Source organism: Suillus discolor (assembly GCF_016758755.1).
Source record: "Suillus discolor strain FC423 chromosome Unknown F5147scaffold_3, whole genome shotgun sequence".
Taxonomy (NCBI): domain Eukaryota; kingdom Fungi; phylum Basidiomycota; class Agaricomycetes; order Boletales; family Suillaceae; genus Suillus; species Suillus discolor.
The window spans coordinates 914,824-939,751 of record NW_024541250.1 but is presented as its reverse complement, the minus strand read 5'-3'; the positions used below and the strand labels follow the sequence as shown (position 1 = coordinate 939,751).

The 24,928-nt window shown below is 49.8% G+C and overlaps 9 protein-coding genes across 9 annotated transcripts; 6 read left to right on the top strand and 3 right to left on the bottom strand.

The window, feature by feature from the left end:
• The first annotated feature begins 100 nt into the window (after positions 1–100).
• On the top strand, positions 101–2,164 carry F5147DRAFT_667804 (mitochondrial NAD-homo-isocitrate dehydrogenase LysB). Its single transcript, XM_041435293.1, has 10 exons — positions 101–583; positions 635–801; positions 859–952; positions 1,013–1,081; positions 1,131–1,262; positions 1,312–1,463; positions 1,517–1,534; positions 1,586–1,633; positions 1,685–1,765; positions 1,815–2,164. Exons 1-10 carry the CDS (start codon positions 482–484, stop codon positions 2,038–2,040), a joined length of 1,089 nt encoding a protein of 362 aa, XP_041299110.1. The 5' UTR covers positions 101–481; the 3' UTR covers positions 2,041–2,164.
• Positions 2,145–5,255, top strand: F5147DRAFT_832809 (uncharacterized protein). Its single transcript, XM_041443830.1, has 5 exons — positions 2,145–2,492; positions 2,557–3,236; positions 3,337–4,509; positions 4,561–4,892; positions 4,946–5,255. The coding sequence occupies exons 1-5, from the start codon at positions 2,312–2,314 to the stop codon at positions 5,019–5,021; spliced, it is 2,442 nt and encodes an 813-aa protein (XP_041299109.1). The 5' UTR covers positions 2,145–2,311; the 3' UTR covers positions 5,022–5,255.
• F5147DRAFT_667795 (uncharacterized protein) lies at positions 5,241–6,170 on the bottom strand. The gene is made up of 2 exons (XM_041435292.1): positions 5,666–6,170; positions 5,241–5,597 (listed from the first exon to the last, which is right to left on the bottom strand). The coding sequence occupies exons 1-2, from the start codon at positions 6,097–6,099 to the stop codon at positions 5,420–5,422; spliced, it is 612 nt and encodes a 203-aa protein (XP_041299108.1). The 5' UTR covers positions 6,100–6,170; the 3' UTR covers positions 5,241–5,419.
• Positions 6,171–6,294: 124 nt separating this feature from the next.
• On the top strand, positions 6,295–12,333 carry F5147DRAFT_194878 (uncharacterized protein). The gene is made up of 6 exons (XM_041428513.1): positions 6,295–6,636; positions 6,693–6,882; positions 6,932–7,520; positions 7,569–10,162; positions 10,216–11,656; positions 11,708–12,333. The coding sequence occupies exons 1-6, from the start codon at positions 6,403–6,405 to the stop codon at positions 12,093–12,095; spliced, it is 5,436 nt and encodes a 1,811-aa protein (XP_041299107.1). The 5' UTR covers positions 6,295–6,402; the 3' UTR covers positions 12,096–12,333.
• A 38-nt stretch (positions 12,334–12,371) lies between these two features.
• Positions 12,372–14,285, top strand: F5147DRAFT_194826 (uncharacterized protein). The gene is made up of 14 exons (XM_041428511.1): positions 12,372–12,473; positions 12,529–12,535; positions 12,586–12,723; positions 12,773–12,797; positions 12,857–12,869; positions 12,921–12,956; positions 13,007–13,056; positions 13,121–13,159; positions 13,209–13,291; positions 13,337–13,375; positions 13,427–13,518; positions 13,568–13,738; positions 13,787–14,099; positions 14,152–14,285. The coding sequence occupies exons 3-14, from the start codon at positions 12,657–12,659 to the stop codon at positions 14,199–14,201; spliced, it is 978 nt and encodes a 325-aa protein (XP_041299106.1). The 5' UTR covers positions 12,372–12,473; positions 12,529–12,535; positions 12,586–12,656; the 3' UTR covers positions 14,202–14,285.
• F5147DRAFT_194857 (uncharacterized protein) lies at positions 14,152–17,656 on the bottom strand. Its single transcript, XM_041428512.1, has 4 exons — positions 17,543–17,656; positions 16,030–17,491; positions 15,239–15,978; positions 14,152–15,187 (listed from the first exon to the last, which is right to left on the bottom strand). Exons 1-4 carry the CDS (start codon positions 17,580–17,582, stop codon positions 14,370–14,372), a joined length of 3,060 nt encoding a protein of 1,019 aa, XP_041299105.1. The 5' UTR covers positions 17,583–17,656; the 3' UTR covers positions 14,152–14,369.
• A 1,462-nt stretch (positions 17,657–19,118) lies between these two features.
• F5147DRAFT_667778 (P-loop containing nucleoside triphosphate hydrolase protein) lies at positions 19,119–22,595 on the top strand. Its single transcript, XM_041435291.1, has 3 exons — positions 19,119–19,262; positions 19,309–19,679; positions 19,735–22,595. Exons 1-3 carry the CDS (start codon positions 19,232–19,234, stop codon positions 22,306–22,308), a joined length of 2,976 nt encoding a protein of 991 aa, XP_041299104.1. The 5' UTR covers positions 19,119–19,231; the 3' UTR covers positions 22,309–22,595.
• An 8-nt stretch (positions 22,596–22,603) lies between these two features.
• F5147DRAFT_194809 (COPII-coated vesicle protein) lies at positions 22,604–23,804 on the bottom strand. The gene is made up of 5 exons (XM_041428510.1): positions 23,549–23,804; positions 23,346–23,485; positions 23,252–23,289; positions 22,984–23,186; positions 22,604–22,929 (listed from the first exon to the last, which is right to left on the bottom strand). Exons 1-5 carry the CDS (start codon positions 23,744–23,746, stop codon positions 22,900–22,902), a joined length of 609 nt encoding a protein of 202 aa, XP_041299103.1. The 5' UTR covers positions 23,747–23,804; the 3' UTR covers positions 22,604–22,899.
• Positions 23,805–23,996: 192 nt separating this feature from the next.
• F5147DRAFT_648079 (ran/spi1 binding protein) lies at positions 23,997–24,761 on the top strand (the record flags this gene model as incomplete). The annotated part of the gene is made up of 4 exons (XM_041433256.1): positions 23,997–24,029; positions 24,103–24,206; positions 24,261–24,412; positions 24,466–24,761. The coding sequence occupies 4 exons, from the start codon at positions 23,997–23,999 to the stop codon at positions 24,759–24,761; spliced, it is 585 nt and encodes a 194-aa protein (XP_041299102.1).
• Between the last annotated feature and the right edge of the window lie 167 nt (positions 24,762–24,928).

Genomic DNA, 24,928 nt, shown 5'->3' with positions numbered 1-24,928 from the left:
CGCTGCATCACGTGCTACGCGACTACCACTTTTCTGATTAATAATCGAACATCAAGATTTTACTGCAGCGATGGTCACCCATATTGAATATAGTGTTAACGTAGTACATGGCGTTGCCTGTGACTTCGCCGAAGTGCAGTCAACATTAATATTATGTTTAATGAGCAAGTCAGTGTCCAGTTTGGTTGCCCATGCAATCAATAGCCGTCGCCGAAGATTGAATAAGGTACACAGTAAGGTAGTACGAGAGGTGGAGTAGCATCTGACAGACACTCTTGGCGTACATGTAAAAGACGTCACGCGTCAACGTTTCAACGTGCACGCCTGTCGCGATAAGTACACATGTTCACCTGACCACACGGCACTCACTTGCACCCGGAACGCAGCCGAAAGCCGGTCCGCATGTAAGGAAGTTCGGCTCTCTCCCGAATTATCCTTTCATTCTACCGCGTCTCAAGCCTACGACCTGACAACTAATACTATGGTATTCAGAGTGCCCATTCGTTCGATGGCCACTGCTGCCCGGCAGTCATTAAAAATTGGGATGCTCCCAGCTGACGGAATTGGCAGGGAAGTTTTACCTGTTAGTGTTGGTATTTTTCCACTGGTATAGATTGATAGACACGCTGGTCAGGGTGCGAAGGCTGCCATTCTGGCTCTTGGATCATCTATACCGAAGACGGAGTTTATTGACTTACTCGCTGGTTTCGAGTACTTCACGAAAACAGGAACTGCACTTCCTGACGAGACTGTTGAGACATTGAAAAATGAATGTGATTGTGCACTTTTTGGGGCTGTCAGGTATGCACTCTTCACCTTGTGGGCAATACACCAAGCCTAATACATGAATAACGCTAGCTCTCCGTCTCGAAAAGTGACTGGGTATTCTTCACCAATCGTCGCACTTCGCAAAAAGATGGATCTATACGCCAATATCCGGCCAGTGAAATCAGTGTGTTCAGTTCCTTGCTCAATGCTACTCGGCCTGTCCATTGATATATATTTCCGCCAGGTTTCCGTAAATCCTGAAGGGAAGCCAGGTGTAGACCTTGTTGTTATTCGTGAAAACACCGAGTGCCTGGTAGTACCATTTTCGTGCGACATTTCTATTTAACTTACAGGCACAACAGTACGTCAAGCAGGAAACACAGACTGTCGGGGAACACGGCAAGGAGGCCCGGGCTACTCGCCTCATCACAGAACGGGCTTCCCGCCGGATTGGCGAGTTGGCGTTCAAAATGGCCTTGGAGCGCCCTCATAAGGTACTCGAACACTTATTGCTTAAACATCTCCGGTGACACATCGGCTTAGCACTTGACCGTGATCCACAAATCGAACGTCCTTTCTATTACGGATGGTCTGTTCCGCGAGACAGTCCGTGCAGTACCAACATTACCTGGTGTGGATGGCAAGTATGATGATGTAACAGTTGCCGAACAACTTGTAGATAGTGCTGTGTACAGGTGCGTGAGATGTTTTGATTGTTAGCATGCAATGACGTATTCTGTGTTCCAAGATTGTTCCGTGAGCCCGAGTAAGTCTGTCTTGGAAAGCCAGATTGCGCCCTGAATGAACTATTTCCTAGAATTTATGATGTGATGGTTGCACCCAATCTCTATGGTGACATACTTTCGTATGTCGTTCGTCAGTTCCACTTTTATGTTGTTTGACCCGCTTGGTGTAGGGATGCAGCTGCAGCGTTGGTGGGGTCGCTTGGTTTGGTGCCTTCGGTCAATGCAGGAGATTCATTTGTAATGGGGGAGCCGTAAGCAACGACATCTGCTAGGGTTCAGCTCATTGATTGACTTTCACAGTGTTCACGGCTCTGCACCAGATATCGCTGGACAAAATATTGCGAACCCATTGGCAGCAATTCGTTCAGCGGCGATGATGCTGCGTCATATTGGATATGGTGATGGCGCGAATCGTATCGAAAGAGCGGTAGATTCTGTTCTCAGGGAAGGCAAGGTCCTGACACCTGATTTGGGTGGTAAGAGTAAAACGAGTGAGGTTGTGGACGAGGTGACAAAGCGGATCTAAGGGATGTAGTAACCTTACGTTAAGGTTAGGTGTTAATGTAAAGGGATAATCATTTCCACATGATGCCTGGTTTACGCGTGTCCTGTCTATCTCCCATTGCATCTGAGAAAGTTATCGATCTACGCCATTTGGAAATCTTCTATCGTAATTTGCCCTGATCTTGTTCATTTACTCGGTTCATTATCCTCGAGCCTTTCATTTCTTGTCCTTACGCGTGTCAGTGCGTCACTAAACACGAGTCTCACAATCTACGTATTTCGTGTGGGGTAAGATGCCCAAGAATAACAAGAAGGGCAAGCAGAAGGAGACTCCTGCTGCTCCTGCTGCTGCTCCACCTCCTGCTGCTCCACCTCCTGCACCTCTACCTCCTCCTCCGCCACTTGCACTGCCTCCTCCCCGGATAATGACCATAGATACGATTGAGGAAGAGGAGGATGATTTCGGTGGACTCGGTGAGTCCTTTTTGCCCATCTCATATCCATGGACACAGGATTCTGAATGTTATCTCCCACGAAGGTGACATGGATGCTGGAGAGCTTAATGAGGATTCTTGGGAGCAAATGTATGACACGGGCGATGCCCCACAGGATTTGAATGGCTGGGCGTCCAATGATCCTCAAAATAGCAATGGTGACTGGGCCACTGATGAGCAATGGGAGACGGGCGCTCCTCAGGCACAGATGCCACCACGACAACCGCAGAAGGACGGTGGCAACACTAAGTCTCAAAAAAAACAGCAGCATCAATACCAGCAGCAGCACCATCAGCACCATCAACAACACCAACAGCATCCCCAACACCAGCAATCGCAACATAATGATGGATGGGGAAGCGGCGGCGGAGCTTGGGAAGATGCTGGAGGAACGCCAGCACCAGCGAAAAAGCAGATCTCGAAAGGTAACTGGAGTCAAACCACTCAGCGCGCTATGGATGAGCCTGCCTGGAGTAATTGGGGCCACGAAGCTGGCTGGGAACAAGACGGAGATACCTCGGAAATCGAGGAAGAAGAATGGTCCGCTGAGGACGGCTCATGGGGAGCGCCGGCGGCAGCCTGGCCTCAACAGCAGTCTACCCATGCACCACAGGCGTACCCTCAGAAGCAGTCTACTCATGTCCCACAAGTGCATGCTCAGCATCAACCGAATCAGCAGAGCGGTTGGCAGACATGGGGGGAAGAGGCACGAAGATTACCCAAGGTGACTTTTTATTCCACTATTTATCTTCTCCCAGTTCCACTTGGAGCATAACAGTCCTATCTTAGTTAATCTGATATCGTTACTTATTGAGTTACCACAGAGTCAACAGCCATATGCCGCTGCCAATCCGCCCCCAGGTACTGGTGGCTATTTCCAGCCGCAAGGCACAAACAAACAAGCATCTCAGCAGCAATCTGCTAATACACAGTGGTCTCAACAACAGGCTGTCATGTCAGCGGCATTCCGCCAGCAACAAGAGCAAGCTTACGCTTTAGCTCAGGCGCAGAGTCAGCACAAGCAGTTGCAACAGCAGCAACATCGCCATGTTCAGCAGCAACACTCTGAAACTTACGCTTTAGCTCATGCGCAGAACCAGCACAGGCAGCAACACCACCACCAGAATCAGCCGCAACACCGCCAGAACCCCAACCAATTGCCACACCACCAGAACCCCAACCAATTGCCACACCACCAGGACCAGAACCAGAACCAGCCGCAACACCATCATGACCCGAGCCAACCGCAGCACTATCATAATCCAAATCAACCGCAACACCATCATGACCCAAACCAACCGCAGCACTATCATAATCCGAATCAACCGCAACACCATCATGACCCGAACCAACCGCAGGACTATCTTCATCCGAATCAACCGCAACACCATCAGGACTCGAACCAGCCACAACACGAAGGGAAGAAGCACAAGAAAGACAAAGAGAGTAAGCAGAGCAAGAAGGAGAAGAAACGCCAGCAAAAGGAGCAGGAACAACAGGAACAACAGGAACAACAGGAGCATGACAACGATGTCTGGGGTTTGGGCGAGGGCTGGCGAGATCTTGAAGACGATCCTGATGATTACGAGGATACGCACGATGCATGGGGTCGAAAAGTACATTTCTCGCCTCCTCGCACCGCTCCTTCCGTTGCTCCATCTGCAGTAGTAGAAAACATTATCGTCAACGCATTTCCCCCAAATAAGCTCGGGTTGTCGACATACGGCGGCACGCCATCGAAAACACTTACTTACGCATACCATGGAACAGCAGCACCCATGGAAAATCGCCCAGCCCGCAACACCACGCATGATTTTGCAGACTTTATCGAGTCTAAGGGAGCTGCAATAAGTCCTGTGGCAGGTGCCTTTTTCGGTGGAAATTCGCGCATGGCGAAAGACCGTTTCCACTGGATGTTCCCGCCTGACAAAGACGAGCGCGTCGCTTCTAAGCTGGCATGGATCCAGTCGGTATCACCCGGACTGGGCTCGTTTGGAGTAAGTCGAATCTCCATATGTGATTATTCGCCATGTTGAAACCGTTTAAAGCTGCAGAAATTTTTGCAAACACGCGAGCGTGGCGCTCTCATAGTGAACGCCGATTATCGGCCTTCAAAGTCACCGAATGAACCAGCTTTTGACTGGTTAACATACCCGGAGCTACAGAAGACCATGGATCGTACTCTGCAAGAGTCGGTGGCCTTTTACGACCCCTCCGCGCTGGTGGTCGTTTTCGTATTTCTCCCATCTAAGTCGGGCAATAGCCTGGCTATATGGCGCCGCAAGATCGCGGTGCCGAGTAATGTGCGCCTAGCGTATCAGGCGCAGATAACCCAAGCTATAGATTCTCTACACAGAGACTATTCTGTATATGTAGATGAGTATGTCGCTCTGATGGCAGTGTTGGTCTTCGTTCGATTGACTTCCGTGATAGGATACCTCCCCCTAAATCCGAAGCTCCCAGCCCTCCAAAGAAACGCAAGTGGTGGAAGTTGTGGTTATCTACGTGAGCGTTTGTTTTTGTACATATGTATACCTTTCTTGCGTGGAACTTGTATTAGCCTTGGCCCGTTGCGCATCTTACACGTTATGTCTTTCTAGTGTGATACCAGTTGTATCAACTGTATGATGGGCTTGCTTTTGTCGTCACTATTGTATCATGTTCACATATTCTACGTAGAGCCTTTTGGAAATGCTTTGCCGTTGTTGTAATAAAAATCAAGATATGGGTTCACTCGGCTCACACAACACACATATATATGATACAGTACTCCGATGCTCAGATATCGATACATCATGAAATGTATCATACAGCTACCCAGACCTCCTAGTCTATCCCAATCAATTCTGGAACCATCCCATGATTCTCCCACTGAAGTAGGGGTATCTGGTTGACAATTATATGTGGCTACCTCAGCCCCTCCGACTGCGCTATGTGGAATTTGAGTGCAAGTCGGCGAAGCCTTTCCACACCATGACCATCAATGACACTTGACGTAATGCCGTGATGTAACTCTACTTCGTACATGAATGCGGCAACATCAGCCAGTGAAGTGCCCAGCTGGGGAAGAAGTGCCAGGCGTTCGCTGTAAGAAAACGACGTCAGCAAAGATGGGCGTATCACAGAATGACTGCAATTCCAGTTTCCGCTTGCCTGGTCAGCTTTCTCTCTTCAAGAAGCTGCTTCAGAGCGTTCCGTGTCGTCATCTCTGACGCATCGCGTTCCACGCGAAGCTGTTCGAAGCTGCGGCGCAGCTGAATGAGTTCCGTTCTTGCAGCCTCAAGCGAGGCTGAGGTGCGATGTGATTCCAACTTCCGTGTGGCATTCTCAGTCGCAGAAGTCTTTAATTCCGCCTGCAAAGCAGTGGTTGCGGCTGAGAGTTCGTCCAACCTTCTGGATAGAGCGGAGATACGCCTCTTAGATAGCAAATATGGCACTGTAGCAAGTGGTGTGAAAAACACTGCTAACACTGTAAAATGGGTGATGGCTGGATGTCTTTGAAAAAAGTTGACCCGTGCATCCAGCACGGCGTTTGTGGGTGCAGCAGAAGTGTTAGTATCAGTGTTTTCTGGCGGTCTGGCCTCCATATCATGAAGAGAAGCCGAGCAGAACGCTTGAAGTAGAAGTACCGACAGTGACAGTCGCAACTTGAAGACCTGGCGGCCTGAGATCTTCTCCCGCCGGCAATTGAACCGAAGGCGGTCCGGCTTAGGTAATAGATGTACCGGTGACTAGTAGGCTTAGCGTTTAGCGCCTAGGCCTCGTTGAATTCTGCAGGCAAACGTGCGGTCATAAGACTCTGCTATCTAGCGTTACGAACTTATCTGCAGGCAATGCGACATTTTCCTGGCTGATAATTTTCATATATTTGTTAGTCTTTATCTTACTGGATGTTGCCCGAGGTGCCTGGACCAATAGCCACGCCAGCGGCTGCTTCATGTGTTTCTCCAGATATGGCGTCCGGCACGCCTCCACTCGATCAACAGGCATTCGCTGGCTCTGATTCGGAGCTCTCTCAAGCTCAAGTCTTGCAAAATGAGGAGGAACAAGCGTTAGAGATTCATGAGGTCATTGAGCTTCAGGCATTCAGCGAGCGGAAAGCCTGGATAGAAGATAAAATCAAAGTGCGGATGTGTCATTATTATCCCTGTCTTCGGGTTAATTTTTCTTTGTCCCATAGTTCTTGGAGGCACTTCCTCCTATCGAGGTTTTTGTCGGGCTGGATGCCATACGAACCTCCGCAGAAGACATCCCCGGTTTACCCACGCGCAAACAGCTTCAGGAATGGCTTGCAGAACACGACAGGATTGAGAAAGAGACAGAAATTTTTGACTCTGGGGAGCTCAAGAAACTTAGGGCACTCACTAAAGGTATAGGCCTCCTGTTCTTCTTTTAAATAAGTGCTGACGATGGCACCAGCGGCTACACAGAGGCATCTTTCACCAGAAGACACTGACGTTATCGAACTCACTCTCACGACCATCTATGAACTCGACAAGCTCCTCCACCTCCTGCGGGACCGCTCCGAAAACCTTGATCTTCTGGGTATTAGGCTGACGTGGGAAGAGCAACGTCGCGCAGCCTGGAGTGACCGCCAGAAGATACTTGCAGACATTGAGAATTTCCTCACTACTCGTGCTAGATGGTCGCCTTCCGTGTATGAATTCATGGTTAAACCTGAAGAAAAGCCCTCAAATCGTCGTGGCTCTGTTGCTTCCATAGCTTCAGATACGTCTGTTACGTCCAATACTGGTTTCTCTCGCAGCGCCCGTTTCAAGCTTGCAGAACTCCTTTCGCGGGATTCGGCACAGGTTGCTGGCAGAGTGTCGTCTCTTAGGCATGGAAAGGTCGCTGCGGCTGGCAAAGCTCTAGACAAGTTGATAGACAACAGTCGCAGGGCTGTTCCGGAGGAGCTACTGGACGAGCAGGACAAACTCGAGGACAAAGGCATCAACGAGATGGAACACGTCGGCAAATTTGTCATGAATATTGTTACGCAATGGCGGAAGTGAGACTTCTGGTTTTCTAGATGGTCATTTCGCTAATTGCTAGTCAGAGCTGATGAAATCTACGTCGAAACAATGAAAGATGAGAATGCTGCCCAAAACCTTTTGGAAGAAATCGAAACTTCGAAGCTTTATCACCCGACTTTCCGCCAGAGTACCAGCTTCCTTTCCCGTGCAGAGACTCTGGTGAAAAGGCTTGCTGTGAGGGGTAATCCTATCGCAAGTGGCACCTTCCCGCGACCACAACATGTTCTCTTTCCTGACCAACAATCAGCCAACGAGGCGATCAGTCAAATCTTGTCCTCAGAACTTGCTTCTACTTCGAATCTCGTTGCCAAGGTTGATTCTCTTGCTAAGGAGTACAGAGTTGGTTATGAAGCTGTTAAGGATGTCGAGTCCTTGTCCCGGTCTGCTGATAAACTAATGGAAATCTTCAACTCCGCTATTAATCGCCTTGAAAATGGAGTCACTGCCTGTGATGGTGACGGCACCCCTCCTAGTCTCATATCGGAGGATTGTTTGCATCCTACGGCTCATTCCGCATTCATTACTTTCCTACCATCAATCACTCAAGAGGTGGAGCAATCATGCACTCAAGCCGACCATCTACTGCGAGCCTTTCGGGTGGCACTTCTCAATGCAGAGCGACCCGGTATTGACCAAACATTCAAGGACAATGCCACCGCTCAGATTGAGGCTTTAGTTGCTGTTCGCGACAAAGCTGCTGCTATTTGCGCTGACGTGAACACAAGACTCGGCAGACTCCGTGTAGCTAGGAGAGTTTGGTCGATCATGGATGGTGTTTTGAATGAACTGGAGGACACACGGAGCGAGGTCGCCGACCTAATGGAGAGAGAAAGATGGAAACAGACCAATCAAAGTGCAGAACCTCTGACTCCGGAGACGCCACCTCAAGATGTTCTTCCTACACCCTCAGTGTCGTCTAGCGACATAGTGGGTCGTTTAGAGGTCGTTTACCAGACCCTCACAAATGATGTGATGCATCCCCTGGCTACCTTAAGTGGAATGCTTGAGAAGCCCCTGGACGAATTCCTCTGTCGTACCTCTGAAGGGTTATTTGGTCACTTGGACAATTTGAAGCAGATGGTCGTTCTCCTGGACGCTATTCGGTCACAATATGCAGCTATGACCTCTTTTCAGGACAGCGTTCACGAGCTCCAGGTTCGGGTTGAGGACCTCAAGATCCATTATGATGCCACCATCGAGGAAATTCTTAATGGCCAACTTTGTGGGGAAAGCTTGGGTAACGCGCAGGATCAACTAAAGGACGAGTCAGATGCGCTTCGTAATACTGCCGACGCATTCACGAACACCGTAGCTCAGCGGATACCGTTCCTCTCTCAGCATGTATCCGATCAAAGGAACGCACCTATTCTCGTTCGGAAAAGGTTTTCCTCCGCAGGAAACATAAAACTCATCTCATTCGATGTACCAGCCACCATCGAACCACCCTTCACGTTACGCAGCCTTGATGACGCCGTTCGAGGAGACTCCAATTTGCTAGTTATGCATCTCTTAGGGGATGTACAAAGCCTCGAGCAGAAGACTGAACATCTTCAGCTGGCATGCATGGCCAAAGATGTTGATTCTGAATTGACCTTGGTGGCTGATGACCTGCGTGGTGTCACTGAAGAGCTTGGCTCGCTGAGAACACTACTGGACTCTATCTCTCAAGCAGACGATAAGCTTACTCCGCTGCAAGATCTATCAGAGGAGCTTGACAGACATTCATCGCAACATCGTTCTCGCTTATCGCGCCGCCTCTCCTTGATCCGTGAATCCTTGCGCCGAATGGAATCTTTGCCTTGTTCGCACGATCATCGTATCTACGAGACTCTCATCATGTCACGAAGAAGGGAGGTGGATAACCTTGAGGTTAAATTGAGTACCTGGGCCGATAATGCAGCTATGCTTCGGGGCAAGCTGTCGGTTGCGCTCACCACGGAGGCAAAACGTATCGAGGCTGCTAAACTCAGAGAGGAACAAGAAGCGGAAGAGAGAAGGCAGCGGGTTGAACTCGAACGCAGGGAGGCGGAGGCGAAAGCCAAAGAAGAGCAAGAACGCAGAGAGGCGGAGGCCAAGGCCAAAGAGGAGCAAGAACGCAGGGAGGCAGAGGCGAAAGCCAAAGAGGAGCAAGAACGCAAAGAGGCGGAGGCGAAAGCCAGAGAAGAGCAAGAGCGCAGAGAGGCGGAGGCGAAAGCCAGAGAAGAGCAAGAGCGCAGAGAGGCGGAGGCGAAAGCCAGAGAAGAGCAAGAGCGCAGAGAGGCGGAGGCGAAAGCCAGAGAAGAGCAAGAACGCAGAGAGGCGGAGGCCAAGGCCAGAGAAGAGCAAGAACGCAGAGAGGCGGAGGCGAAAGCCAGAGAGGAGCAAGAACGCAGAGAGGCAGAGGCGAAAGCCAGAGAAGAGGAAGAGCGCAAAAAAGCAGAAAGGCTAAGGATTGAGAAGGAGCTGCGTGATGAACAACAGGCGCGGGAAGAGCGTTTGAAGGCCGAGCAGCAGCAAGCCGAGATGGAGCGTCAGGCGCGAGAACGCGAACGTCTTAAAGCTGAGGCTCAAAGAAAGGCGGGCATTCAGCTACAGGAAACCGAATACCAGGAAAGAGATGAATCGCAACTATTTGAAGGTGAGGGGCCCAGTCTTTGATATTCAGTGATAAGTTCTGATTATTTGCGTTAGATGTATTTGGGTTGCGTATTGCTCCTTCTCCGTCACCGACGAAAACCCATCAGAGGGGCGATCTGCTGGATAAAGTTGTCTCGCTGAGGAAACGACTTCGTTCTATCGGCATCAATGAGGTTGCACATCCGGCAGCTAATTCGAATTCTTCCAATCATCTACCAACTCTGGAGCAATACGGGAAGATGAATGCTCTCTTTGCGTCCATAGTTTCTGAAGTATCCGAGCTTGCTGCGTTACCTTCTTCGATGTCATCCCCTGCCGCAGATATGGAGTTGCGATCGGCAAATTCGGAAGTCGAAGCATCCACCGAGCTGATGCAACGGATTCGACAATTAGCCGACCTATCTGATGTCGCTCATCGTTGCGATATGGCTCTCAGCGATCTGCTTGAGCACATTGACAGCTACCCTTCTCCTCCTGCTGGACCACTTTCTAGCACGCATGTCTCGACCTCACGTTTGCCTCCAGAAGAACAACTTGCAGCTCGCCTTGCTTTCACGAAGCGCATTGTTACTCAAGTAGCGGCATACATAGAATCAGTCAAGGACGATGCTCGCGCCAGTTCTGAATATCGACGTGTTCAGCAGACATGGGTCGAGTTGGAAGAAATGGCTCACGATAGGATCTGCGGCAAGAAATCCCGTCCTACTAGTGTCCTCAGCTCTGGTAGGAATAGTAGTGCATCTGGTATCAGCTCTGGGGCGACTGGTCACGCCAGAAAGGCCAGTGGTTATTCCAATCTCTCAGTAAGAGGATCTGCCAATGGGCGTTTCCTAGCTCCAGCGCATCCAAGCCCCCGCCGAGTAGCGTCTGGCGATTTGCAAACTCGACCCCGGCCGTCCAGCAAACTTTCTATGCTATCTACCGCTAGCATGTCAAGATCAGTGTCACTAGCAGGGCCAATGGCAACGCCTTCATCATCATCTTCTCTGCACGGTTCAACTTTTGCATCTCGTCAGCGTACTGCTAGTCTATCTGGTAATGCAACTCCCAACACACCGACGAAGCAACCTCCAGTTCCTACCCGTCCCCGTGCGCAGACACGTTCGAGGGCCTCCCCCACACCTTCGGAAGCTTCTGTCGTCGCACGGTCCACCGCAAGTCACTCAAGGTCATCTTCATCCATGTCCACGTGGGCCCGCGCACCGCGACAGTCATTTCCCGCGTCAAACAAAGTCCAGACACCCCCGAAGAAAATGCAGCCACAAACACGGAAAACCTACGTCGCTAATCCCAAGAACAAACTGGACGTCGCGGTTGGAGACGTCGTCAACAAATTGCCAGTCAACATCAATATCGAGGTAGTCGCCGACACTTGGAAGGATCAAAGCGGGAAGTATTGGATTGGTGATCAAGAGCCAAAGCTATGTTTTTGTCGCATATTGCGCTCGCAGACTGTTATGGTGCGTGTTGGTGGTGGTTGGCAAGAATTATCAAAGTAAGCACGCGGAGAGTCCTGGCCTGATGATTTCACTAACATAATATACAGGTTTATCAAAGATCACTTCGCAGATGTGTTTCGTATTATGCCTCCAGAGTCTCCTCCCAAATTTGGCTCTCCCCGCTTTGGATCTCGAGAAGAAAAGTGGATTAGCTCCGCGACTTTGCTCGAAGCGCCTGAAATTGTGACTACTCCTCCCCCCTGCACCCCCGAACCTAGGGGACCTTTCCTTCCTTCCTTCACCATCTCGACTCCAGGAGCGCATAGTCCACATTCAGTGAAGTCTACGCCATCATCGGGATCTCCCTTGGCTCCGCTTCAGTTTCTGAGGCGAGCGGATCCTGACGCAATGCGCCCAGTAACGCCATCGAAACCACATCGACCTCGAAAAAGCATTCCTAACACCCCAGCTCGGCATAATCTATGGAGACCATGATAACCTACAATTTCTTCTACTCGCATATTATCCAACTGACTCTGTTGCCGATACCTCCCTCATCTATTAATTAGATATTCGTGTTTCATGTATCAAACACAATTGTACATTGATACCACTAAGTTGCACCACTTTTTTGGTTATGTATTTGTTTTGTTGTTTAGGCTTTGTTGACATCGCTGAGGCCTGGACTCAACTACAGTAGTTTCCTTTTATGAACAATTTTAAATCTAAAGCACTGGCAGTGCCCCTTTCACCTTGTCCACCGTGACTCTACAGAACTCCCTGGCCTGAAGTACTCGTACTGCGAGGATGGATGCAGAGTTACGATGTAACCGATTGACATGTCGCAAGACTCTCATTGATAAGGCAGTGGTGGTAAGCCCATCGCTTTCTTGTTCGGATTTTGCTCTGTCCACAACGATTTTTCTAGACAACATGTAAGTAGTCAGGCGTGATTTATGGTTTATGAATAATCATTTTGCCCTAGGCTCGCATATATTCTGCGGTAAGATCTGAAGAAGGCGGAACGACTGAACGCAAAGGGGTCACTGACTGGAAATGACTCTTGTGGTTCCATTAGTTGACTGTGCGAACGAATTGTTCAATGCCTCACGGTTATGTCCTGGTAATTTTTGTTTTTTTGTTTGCATAATGTATTCTGATTGACGTCCTAGCTTGTGAAACAACACTGACCGAGCCGTAAGTCACTTGTCGATGCTGTAATTCGAGGCGAATTCATCAACTGTAATATCACGAAGAGACGATGTGGTTGTAAGCCACTTGACACACTACGTCCTGCTTCAGATTTCTGAATGTTTTCAGGTGTGCTCATTACATCCAACTAATGACTACAAAACGGTGAGTATATGCGCGAAATTCTTCATCAAACCCAAGCTTAGTGTCGGTAGTCTGTTCTTTCGGGCCTCAGCCCGTCCTTAATCATGGAAATTTGCAGCCAGTGAGCGTCTTGTTTCTCATAAACCCTCTCTCAGTTCCCCGATCGTCTAACGTATGTGGTGGAGGGCTCTATCATTCTGGCAGTATCAGGTACACCAAGAGAAGTACGTGCTATACTACTCGTGGAGTAGGGGTATTGTATCAGTATATTAGTTCATTCCAGCAAGCGGTCATCCGCAACCTCAATGACAAACAAGCACAATTGCAGAAGCAGCTAGACAATGTCATTAGAGAAGGTGATGCTCCTCCTGCGTTAGACTATCTTCACTCACAGCTTCCAGCTAATGGGGAAATCAATCTTCTGAGCAACAAGGTCGCAGGTATAGTGAACCGCCTCACTCACAGAATAGCAAAGGCTTCAATTGTCTCAGAGTTGGAACGAGACATGGAACTGGAACGGCGAAAGGTTCATGAACTACAAGATTCTTCCAGAGAACGCGAGAAGGAGTATCAAAAACTCAAGGTCGCTTCGACGACTGCCTGGAGGTTTGATATACTGACAGTTGTGCTAGGCCCAATACGACAAAGCCAAGCGGAAGTCGTTACTTGCTCCGAGCGCAGCCCCGCATGGGCAGGGTGTCGGCGGCGGGAATATGTTTGATCGACCTCCTCAAGATGACCATAATAAAGGTACAGCTGGTGTGGATATTGGCCCGGTGATCAGTAGAATGGACGCGAATGGGGTACAGGATCCCTACTTGCGAAACTGAATTTACCTAATAAAACCTCAGATACAAAGAACTCCATTGGTTAATCGCACCATGGCTGGCCCTTTCGGGCCTCATCAAAGCGCCGCTTGGCCACAGCCTGCTCGCCCTCAGCAGCGCACCAACGTGCAGCGACGACCTTTTGCTGTCAGCAACAACGATCATTCATATAGAACAAACAGTATGTCGGACCGTTCCGATAGTGCCAACGAAGTTGAAAACATGCTCCTCCCACACTTCAATCGTTCAAAAGTTCCTCCGCCATCCGGTGGTTCGGGTGGGTCCGGTTGGGGCGGGCCAAGTCCAAATGCTAGACCTCGTCTTACCCAGCAGCATCGTGAGCTAACCATCGTCAGAATCATAACTGTCCTAACACACCGATCTCGCAGAGTTCAGTAGCAATCAGGCCGTCAAACATGGATTCAGACCTGCAAGGTAAATCTCAACACAGTAACAGTCTATTCCGATTGCGGCAGTAGTGTAGTCCCAGAAACAAATAATACATGTATCATATAGACGAGTCGGAGCACGAAGTATAAAATGTGCGAGCGAAAAGCAAACAAAGCATAAATGAGCACTGTCAGATCATACATGACGAGAGGATGGATTAGTCATGACGTAGAGTTCCATTTTTCTCGTCTTCGAGATATTGCCCAATAGCAAGGATATCCTGGCCTGCCCTACGGAGATACCCTCCAAGGACAGTTTTATCGGCCTTCGGGAGCAGAGCAGCAAGCTTGTCCACCTGGCGTGCGAATTCGTCTGAGTCAGTGGGTGATCCGCGGTCGGAATATGTGTTGCGGCCAGTGAGTTGCGACGGTCGGTGTATAACAACTGTGCTTGATCGGTGGTGACCCAAGCCATTTGGCACGGACTGAGGGGATAAAACTATGGTTTGGGACCTTTGCATACGATTAGGGGGTGCGCGTGGACCCCCTGGCACAGATGGGGAATTCGGAATAGTCATCGGTCGCGGATTCGGCTCCTGTCGTGGTGGACTTCTAGACAGCGCCCTCCCGATTACTGGAGCTATCAATGCCACACCTTTATCCTTCTTCAGACTTGTTTTCCGTCCCAAGGACGCAAGGAAGCTTGCTGGAGACTTGTTCGATGAAGTAGGGGAAGTCAGTGAGCGACCAGAGGATGAAGATGAGCTAGCAATGATAGTGGATGCCCTATTTGGCCCATTGCGTGGCGCTGAAGCAAGCGCTGGGTATGGAAGCGAAGGAGGTGCATTGGGGGGACTGGAGTCACCAGAGGGAGGTGCCGACAAATCTGTAGCCAGGTATGCGTCTGGGCGTCTAGGAAAAGTAACCTCAGAGCCAGTCGAGGACTCCGAGATATTACGAGTTTGGGTGCGGGGAGAATGTGTCGATGGAACACGAGCACTCGTGTTCGCAGGGGTGCGCTTTGGGGGGTTTGCAGCTAATCATGCTGTAAGCGCATATATGTATGAAGGACCAATGTAACTCCCACCTTTATATCTTGTCTCTACGATCCAATCACCTAGTCCAGAATCGTACAAATAGAGTTCATTAATCTTTTGCGCATATCCTACCGACCGATCGAGTGTGTTTTTCTTCACAACCACATCTGCGAAATGCATGCATGGCGGCCACGCTGACTTGACCTTCTGAACTGGAGGTAGTGCTTTTGGCACTGGATGCCCCACGAACGATGGCGACGGCGTCCTCGAAGACATTCTGATTTCCGTAGAAGGCTGGGTGAGCGATACCGGTGAGGGCGTGCGTGGAAGAGACGAAAACCGCTTGATACTGAGCGCACTTCTAACTCGTAAGTCTGAAGGCTGAGGCTCGTTCTTCGCCGGCAGGGGCGGAAGCACTTCAGGTTTACTCTCACTCTCGACGCTATCATTGTCATCTAGTGGTGGCGTGGGTGTTAAGGAGATGCGTCGAATGTCGAGACCAGATCGGTTGCCCCGATTTTCGTTATGCCGTAAGGGCTCAAGAACGGTCGGGGGAGGAACGTCAGATGAACGGATTATACCCATGTCATCAATTGCGTGTCCGATGGTAGCAACAAGGTCATCTATAGACTCATGGCGGGGAAGAGGAACAATCGTTCGACCTGGGGACACAGTAAGGTTTGATTTTGTGTCTGAGGTGCAAATGCGTGAGGGAGGGAAAGCGCCTTCACGAATATGAGCTGGCGTCTGGGGAAGTTCAGACTCATTCTCCTTGTCTGAGGTATTGGGCCTGTGGGAGGGTCATTCGATACGGGCAGGAACACAAAAGAAAATGGCGCACTGAGACTTTGGCTCCTCTGATCGGGATTCGGAGGTCACTGGTTGCAAGGGACCTATCCCTAAAGGGCTAGTACTCGAAGTCGGAGCAAGCTCCTTCACTGCTTCCAAAGGCGGGGAATTGGCACTAGTAGTCATTCCACGCTCTGCCTTGGGCTCCGCGAGAAGTATTCGTGTTTTGAGTGCAGCTGCGACAGAGGGTGGCAGAGCCAATGCTTGCTTCACAGCATCCATATCATTTTTCTTCTTCAATGGCTGATGTCGAGGTGGTCTAGGTGGAGGCGGCGCACTGGGATCAATACTAAAGACAGACATGGGAGGAGGAGGTAGCGGTCCTGCTTTTGCATGCAGACCAGGCTGATAGTGCAAGTAGGGAGTAGCAGGTGTGGCTGTAGATGTATTGGATAGGCTCTTAAAGTGCTTCCCAATCATAGGTGTAGGCGATTCGGGCAAGATATTGACGATGACAGGACCGGCCACACGATCACCAATGCTCTTGCTCTCTCCTATGCGTGGCGTCACCTCAGGAGCGGGCATAGGGCTTGCTAGGGGAGACGCAGTTTCTTTCAGCTCCTTAATTGGGCTTATACTAGGGAAGAGCGCGTCTTTCCTCTGTCTACTCTTGGGAGGTGCAGTGGAGCTCCCTGAATCAGACGTCTCAGGTGTCCCAGGGGAAGGTGAACGGGATTGGGGCGTTTGAAATAGGGGTGGTTTGAGGACTTCTGTGACAGAAGATGAGTAGCCCTGGTCTGATGATTTACTTGAAAGAGATATTGTGCCTACGACAGCCACCTCGCGCGATGACTTCCGAGAGTGCTTCGTAACTTGTCCAGATACTCTGACCGTCTCTGATGATGAGCGTCCGTGAGAGGGTGCAGTGTTCGAAGAGGGCTGTGATTGGATGGACGGAGGCTGAAGAGGTGAAGTGAGTGGATGGGCAAAGCCGAAAATTTGTGGCGACGCGTCCGGTGGTGCAACAAATGCGAGACCACCTAGTAGCTGGGTCTCACGACCTCGTTGGGGATATAAGTCGCTTGAAGAAGTGTTCGCGTAGGAATCACTCTTCGGGTACTCGCCAACATGTGTGCTCATCTCAACGATAGCAATGCGTCGTCTGTCTGCGCTACCCTCGGATGGTATGCTTGGGCGGCGCGCTAGCCCTCCTTTCAAACCAAGTGGGGAAACAGGCCGTGTCTGAGGAGGTTTATACGCGCTTGGAGCAGTCGCACGCGCCTTTGAGGACTCAAAAGAGTAAGCGGAGGAAGAAGATTGGGTAGCAATAGACGTCGACGAGATCGAACGAGAATGAACTGGAGAAACAAAGGTGGATGAAGGACTTGAACTGGGAGCTAGACTGCTGACATCCGACATTGCTCCATTAACCGCAGCAGACTTGTAATACGATAAAATCGCCTCGGTATCTCCGTTGGGAGGTGACTGTAACGTTGATCGCACTAGTGTTTTAGCTTGGTCTAGTTCAGTTACTACAAGCAGGTTGCCAGGGATTACGAACTGACCTGAAGCAGGCAAATCGGTTCCAGTGAACGCAACCATCATTATGATAACGACTGTGACGGTATCAAAGAGTGTTAAGTTTATCACCACGTTCCTTTTAACAAGGATCCTTGATCTGGTCACACGACGAGAGCCTAAATTTATGGTAAGAGGGGTGTTGTTGTCTGGAGAGCATTTGGTCACTGGGTTGTGTCTTTTATTGAACTTTTTGGGGCAGAGCTTGTGCACGGCAGAAGCGCTCTGGAATGACGTTAGTTTCTTCTACTGCGCTCACGACTCGCTCCATCGATATTCGGACCATTCGTCTACAGCTTTAGTCGCGTGTCGACACGCGTACGAAGACGGTGAAATCACCCATGGCAGTTGTTTCATTAAATTGGAGATCATTCATGACCACAGTGGACGGCTGCGCAGAATTTCAGGAATTTAGATCGAACACTGCTCTTCACCGGTATGCGCTTTTAGCCCTGTCACAGCTTGCACTGCCGGTTGCACTTTCTTGGCATCCTCTCGACCCACGCTTGTACTATCCAATTATCATGGCGGTTCCAGCCTGAATGGGTGCTTTATCAATCCTTATCAACAATAGCCAGGCGTCTCTTGTACCATCTATTCAAAAGCCACGTTGGGAAGGAGGCCGTAGTGACTTCATCACCCATCCATGGAGCTGGTTCCGCTAGTTCCCCCCCTTGAGGTTTGTTCATGCGATCACCGTGACACGCACCGCACGCGTGCGTGATGTCATTAATGCAAACCAGTACCCTCATGTTGAACGTACAAAGTTGGTTCGTTGAACGACTTCGTGAGTGCTGTAGAAAAATTGGTATAACATTGCTGAGCAGGGAGATCCACCAGTAGATTGCCCTTCGCAGTGCGATAAGTCCGAGTCGCTACAGCTTTTCTGGACGCCGTTTATATGCAATGAACAGATCCCTGACGATGTAGAAGCGATGTGCTTCTTAGTGCGATATCCAGCCTTGTCACGCAAGCCCCTATTGACCATCCAGTGCGCTATAACATCACGGCCTAATGAAATACCACAGCCGTTTGGAAGCCTCGGTTACACACGGGAGTCGATGACCATCATGTTATTCGGGAGTGTTGGAAATATGAAGGCTGTAGACGTGAAACTTGCTACATGCGGGCCCTTGGACCTTCTCAGGCTGGCAAGTTCTCCCTAATCCATCCTTGGTCATTGGTCGCAATCAAACGGAGTTCCGTGTTTATGAATATGAATGGAACACAGCTGAGGTAATACAGAACATGTGCAATGTGTACTTGGTATATGCACCCCATGGTTCTCGCAAATTACAGCCGGCAATGTGAAATGGTGACACGGATTTGCACATGATCAATCTCATTGAAAAAGTCTGCTCAAAGTCACGACGAACATAGCTGAAGAGGACATCGACAGTAATACTTCCACACACCATTAGATTCGTATGTAATAAATGCAAGTCCGAGTCTGTTTCACAGTCGGAAACTCCGAGTCAAAGTCACGAGGCGAACGATCACGTGAGCATGCTGTTGGACGCGTCAGGTTGATTTTTGAACGAGGCATCCGGCAAACTCCTGCATCTATACTTCATAATTGCTCGCTGCGTCGAGCTAACATCTTTCATCGCGACCCCATACAGTGACAAACATCCATTTCTTTTCTATACAGTCTGACAGTCCTTAATTGACAAGTCATGGTTGCCGCTGGCTCCATCACTGTTGCGGGTAAGCTTCTTTGATAACATGCTTTTCATAATGTAATATCCCCCAGTCCGTGTCAGACCTCCCACAACGTGGGAAGCTGCGCGTCTCCCAGAGATCTCTTATGATACTACAATTCGCGGTGACGGCACCCTTGCAACACCAGGAAGACCTATAACTCAGTCAGCACCTCTTCGCGACATCGTGCAAATCGTCGATGACCGCATTCTTACATTTGACCCAGAGGAGAGAGATAAGACCCGTGCATTTGTTGAGCGCGGGTTTGTGCCCCCTGGGACAAAGAGATATAAGGACAAGAGATTCATGTTTGATCGAGTATTTGACAGTGGGGCAAGACAGGGTGACGTCTATGAAGCCACCGCGAAACCACTATTAAATGGCCTTTTGGACGGCTACAATGCTACCGTATTTGCTTATGGGGTATGTGAATTTCACTAAAGGCTGTTGTGTAGCTTTTGACGATGCTCCTCCATAGGCAACAGGGTGTGGTAAAACACATACCATCAGCGGGACTGAAGGAGACCCTGGTATCATCTACCTCACAATGGCGGACCTCTTCCAACGCATCGAGGATCGAAAAGATGACTGGAACATAGAAGTCGTTGCTACTTTTCTCGAAATCTACAATGAAGAGATTCGAGATCTACTCTCCGAGCCTGGCATGCCTACACCGCGTGGCGGTCTGCAAATTCGCGAAGACAAATCTGTCAAGGTCGTGGGCCTTGTCGAGCTCCATCCCACGAGCGCGGAGGAAGTCAAACAGATTGTTCTACAGGGCAACTCGCGGAGGACACAATCCCCGACCCATGCGAACGAGACATCGTCCCGATCGCACGCAGTCCTCCAAGTGCATGTCACCCAAGCGCCTCGTACGGCTTCTCTGACTGAGCAGCGCACCATGGCGACGCTCTCCATTATTGACCTTGCCGGTAGTGAGCGTGCTGCAGCAACAAGCAATATGGGACAGCGCATGGTTGAAGGTGCTAACATCAACAAGTCACTTCTCGCGCTCGGCAACTGCATTAACGCGCTCTGTGAGAGCGGCGGCGCTATCCGTCATGTGCCCTATCGCAACAGCAAACTCACTCGATTGCTGAAGTTCTCACTGGGCGGGAACTGTAAGACCGTCATGGTCGTTTGTGTTGCTCCTACGTCGCAGCACTTCGATGATACACACAACACCCTCCTTTATGCAGAACGTGCTACGAAAATCAAGACAAAGGTTGTCACCCGTAATGTCGTCAACGTCGACAGACACGTAGGTCAATACGTGGAGGCTATCAATAGACTCAATCTCGAAGTTGCCGAGCTCAAAGCCAAGCTTTCTGGCAAGCTCGGCACTGAGAATGACATTCTCAAGCGCAAGAGAGCAGAGGCTGCTGCTGAAGTTGACCGCTCTAAACGAGATATGCAAGATAAGATGGAACAGACTCAGGCGAGCATAGTCGAGGGCGCGTCGTGTGCTGGAAAGATATCGGTGGCAGAGATGAAACTTTCCATTATCCGCTCTCGGCTTGCGCAGATTGATGCACTGGCCTCATCATCTCCCCCGCTTTCTTCAGACCTCGAAGCGGAGCGTGCCCTCCTCAAGTCTCTGGCTCGCCTTGAGGAATCCATAATAACTCCTGATTCCCCCCTCGTAACTCGTCTTACACGTTCTCAAAACTCCCGTAACATGTTTGAGGCAACCTTGCGCGCAGTCTCCGAGCGACGGTCTGATAAAATAGAGGAGTTGCATGTCGACTGCATCAAGACAGACGCACGCTGCCGTAAGGCAGAGATTGAGCGCGTACGAGCCGAAAGAGAACGTGATGCAGTCCGGGACTCGGTGCGCGCCCAATCAGAAATGATGATCAGTCTCCTGGGTATGGTCGGTCGGTGCACGGTTGTGCTAGGAGAGACGGCTCGTTCTCTAGAAGCACAACATGGCTTCGAAGGAATGGTATCTGTACTTCGCGGTGTGGTGCAGAAAAATGACGACGCATTTGCAGCCCTGGTAGGACAAACTACAGCAGCATATGTGGCTCATGGGACGGGCACTCTTGATACATCCCGCGTACCATCAGGTTCGGCACTGCCGCAGGCTGTCAAAGCTTCCAGAAAGTCCATGTCTTACAATGCTATCGCTTCACCTTCACGACGGGCGTACAAGTCACCGCGACGCTCCCTGCGTTCCAGTATCGGTCAACCCTACCGTCGCGTTTCTGATAAGGAGAAGGAGAAGAAGGTAGTTCAATGGAAAGATGAAGCCGGACAAGGTGCACTAGATGATAGGGGAAGCGCCCCATCCCCCCCAGTTATTCTCGTTACGTCCAGCGATAGCAGCGAAAGTGTTAATGGACGCTGTCATTCTGTTGCTGGGTCCGAGAGCGAATGGGAAGACGAGCGGACAGAAGACAGTCTCAATCTGAGCAACGTCATGCTTCCCACATCATCCTCTTCATCATTCAATTCCATGACCCTTCACTCGAGCACAAGCAAGCGCCCACGAGCAAGCCGCCTGGACCCGAGCTTTCTCAAAGTGAAAGGCGCATCTTCCCTTGGCTGTCTTCAGGAGGCGGACGAAAACTCACCAATGCGGCGTGCACTGCCACTCTCAAACCGCACTATGAATAGTCAAGATATAGAATCTCTACACATTCCGAAATACAAGGACCGTGATGCTAGCCCAACGCGACGCCTTCCCACATCAACTTCCCGTACAACAACGCAGTCCAAAAGCTCCCGACGGCGCTCGAACATTGGACCTATGCGCAGCGAGAAGGCAAGGAGACGATCTAGTATGATCCTCCAGCCATCTGAAGATGCTCCGTTGCACGAGTCCACGAGTGGACCCAGACGCGTAGAAACGATCGGGCGTTCACCTGCGAAGAGGCCAAAGAGACTTTCACTTCTTGCCAATGCATCAAGGTCCTTGCGGGTGAAGGGACTCAATGTGATGGCAACCCTCCCGGTACCCACCAGTGATACGAGTGCTAATATCAGCGCGGACCTGAGTATTTTACCTGACTCGAGCATGAGAGTATCTTCAAAGCCTACATGGAGATGAGTACCTGCATTTTTTTCTGTTCATTAGATGGAGAGGCGACGCCTCCCCTGTACTTCTATATGTGCATTACACAGTATCACTCCTTATGCTATCATGACGAATATGATGAATCACACATTCCTACTGTACTCGCTATACCCCGTGTTGTCTCATTCCTCGTATTTTGTCAGAGGGTCCAAATCGCACTTGCACATATCCTCCCTGCATGCTACCGGCCATTATATTACTTTACATCGATCTATGTATACCTGCTATTCTGTTGTTTGTATAATCGAAGCTGTCCTGTCAGGCAAGTCATCGAGATATTTTTGAGTACTTGAGAAATGTGCGAATGACAGATTACGGGCATGACAATGGTCAGCCATGCCATGATATTTTGTTAGGCGCCCATTATGTGTTCCGCAACCATAGGAAGCATGTTGGAAATCGTCCGTATCACTGGAAGCTTGTATCTTTCTGACAGCTACGAAGACCGTTGGGCACTGAAAAGCTAGGGATGTACCATCCTTCATTTGGAGCATGAGTGTTATGATTGTGAGACACATCCCGAGGTGGTAGAAGCGAGCGTATGATATTTCCCCAGTCCATGCACTATATAACGCGCTTTACTTCAAAGAAGCTCTATAGCCATAATTCAGTTTACAGAAGCCAGCAAACGAGGAGGTTACAACAAACCTTAAGGTAATACACCTGCCATGCGACTACCGCGACCAATACAAGTGCTTGGAGTACAGACCACCACTTTACACGGTCGCAGGTGCTTTCTGCTGTGTCCCGATGTCTACGCTCGCGTACAACGATATATTCTTGTTCGTCCTTGACAGATGTGAGACCTATAGCGAGCGAGCGGATCTCGCGCTCGACGGGAGCGGTGACATCTGCTGCGAGAGAAAGAAAAAGAAAAGTTAATAATCTGACAATGATTGAAGATAGGCGCATTCACCTTCTTCTGACACGTATATGATACCATGAACGTTGAAGCTAAGCACACCCCATGAGGATGGATACCAGGAAGTTACGGGGATAGAAAGGCGTACCTAACCATCTTGTCTGCCACCGTGCTCATTTGGTTAGAGAAGCAGTACTCGTATCGGCCATCCTTTTCAGCTGTTATGGACGTCGTGCCGGTGCTTTCACGGATGCGCTTAGTGAGAACAAAGTTTTCTGGGTCCGTTAGCTACATGCAGTGAGTCAGTAAGGTCGCTCTCGAGAATAACCAACATTGATATGATAGGCGTACCCAGAAGTCAATGTCGAGGTGTCCACCCTCTCCAACCTGGTATGTGACTGTCATTTGGTCATGTTCGTGTAGGTCCTCAAAAAAGCACTCTTTTCTGGAAGCTGTAACTTCAATCATGTGGGCAGAAACAAAGGAGACTAGAGACAGAATCGAGAGGACGAGCCATGGCGTATGTCGCCACGACAGAAGCACTGTCATTTTGAAAGTTGTGCAGCGAGTAGTTGGGTGACAGAAGGTGCTTGTCGAGAAAGCTCTGTCCAAATTGGGAAACTAACAAGACCCTGGGGACCTGCTGATCATGGGAGTGCTCGAGGTCCCGATAAGAAATCGAATCAGTCTTTGCAAAGTTGAGTGCTCTTTGTGATCTTGCTCGTAATCGTAATCTCAGTCTTCAGTCATTTTGTCTTCTCAACACCAGATTCCCTAGAAGCACTACGAATTAATCACAATGGCAGATACTTCTGATGCACTCGCACCAAAGGTGAGTCTCTGGCACGAGACTAGTCCAGCATGATTGACTGACGAGCTGCGGTATTGTGGCGCGATGTAATCAGCCAGAGGGCGAGGAGATTGATCCTCATTTTGAGCCTGTTATCAAGCTCACGGAACAAGTGGAGGTAAAGACCTACGAGGAAGACGAGGATGTGCTCTTCAAGATGTGCGTTCTTGCACCCCTTGACCCAATGACTACCATCATTTAACACTATTGTAGGCGAGCAAAGCTCTTCCGATTCGATAATATCTTAAACGAGTGGAAAGAACGTGGCACCGGCGATGTGAAACTTCTTCAGCACAAGGAGACGAAGAAGGTCCGTCTTGTAATGAGACGCGACAAAACCCTCAAAGTTTGCGCCAACCACCACAGTTAGTTGATTTTTTTGCCTCTCTTGGTTCTGCTTATATCGAGAGAAATACAGTCTCCTCAGAAATGCGCCTTCAGCCTAATATTGGCTCTGACAGGAGCTGGGTTTGGAAGGTTGCTGCTGACTATACCGAAGAACCACCAACCGCCGAAACTCTGGCTATCCGCTTCGCAAATTCTGATAATGCAAATGAATTCAAGCGTCAATTTGAGTTGACACAGAAGATAAACAGTAGCTCCTCTCTCGACGAGCAGTCTGCGCCCGAAGCAAAGGAACAAGAGGAGGAGGAGGAGGAGGAAGAGGAGGAAGAGGAGAAAAAAGAGGAATCGCCAGAAGAGAAGAAGGAATAATTATGTACTGGACGAAGCGATCTCTTTGTTTCTCCTTAATGCCTCTTTCCTGTTGTGACGTCTATCCGTCAATTTGCTTTCATGAGTGCCCCCGTGACACCACCGCTCGCTGCCATTTCATTTGACCAAGTAATGTAAATCACTTACCTACCCAATTCATCCGACAT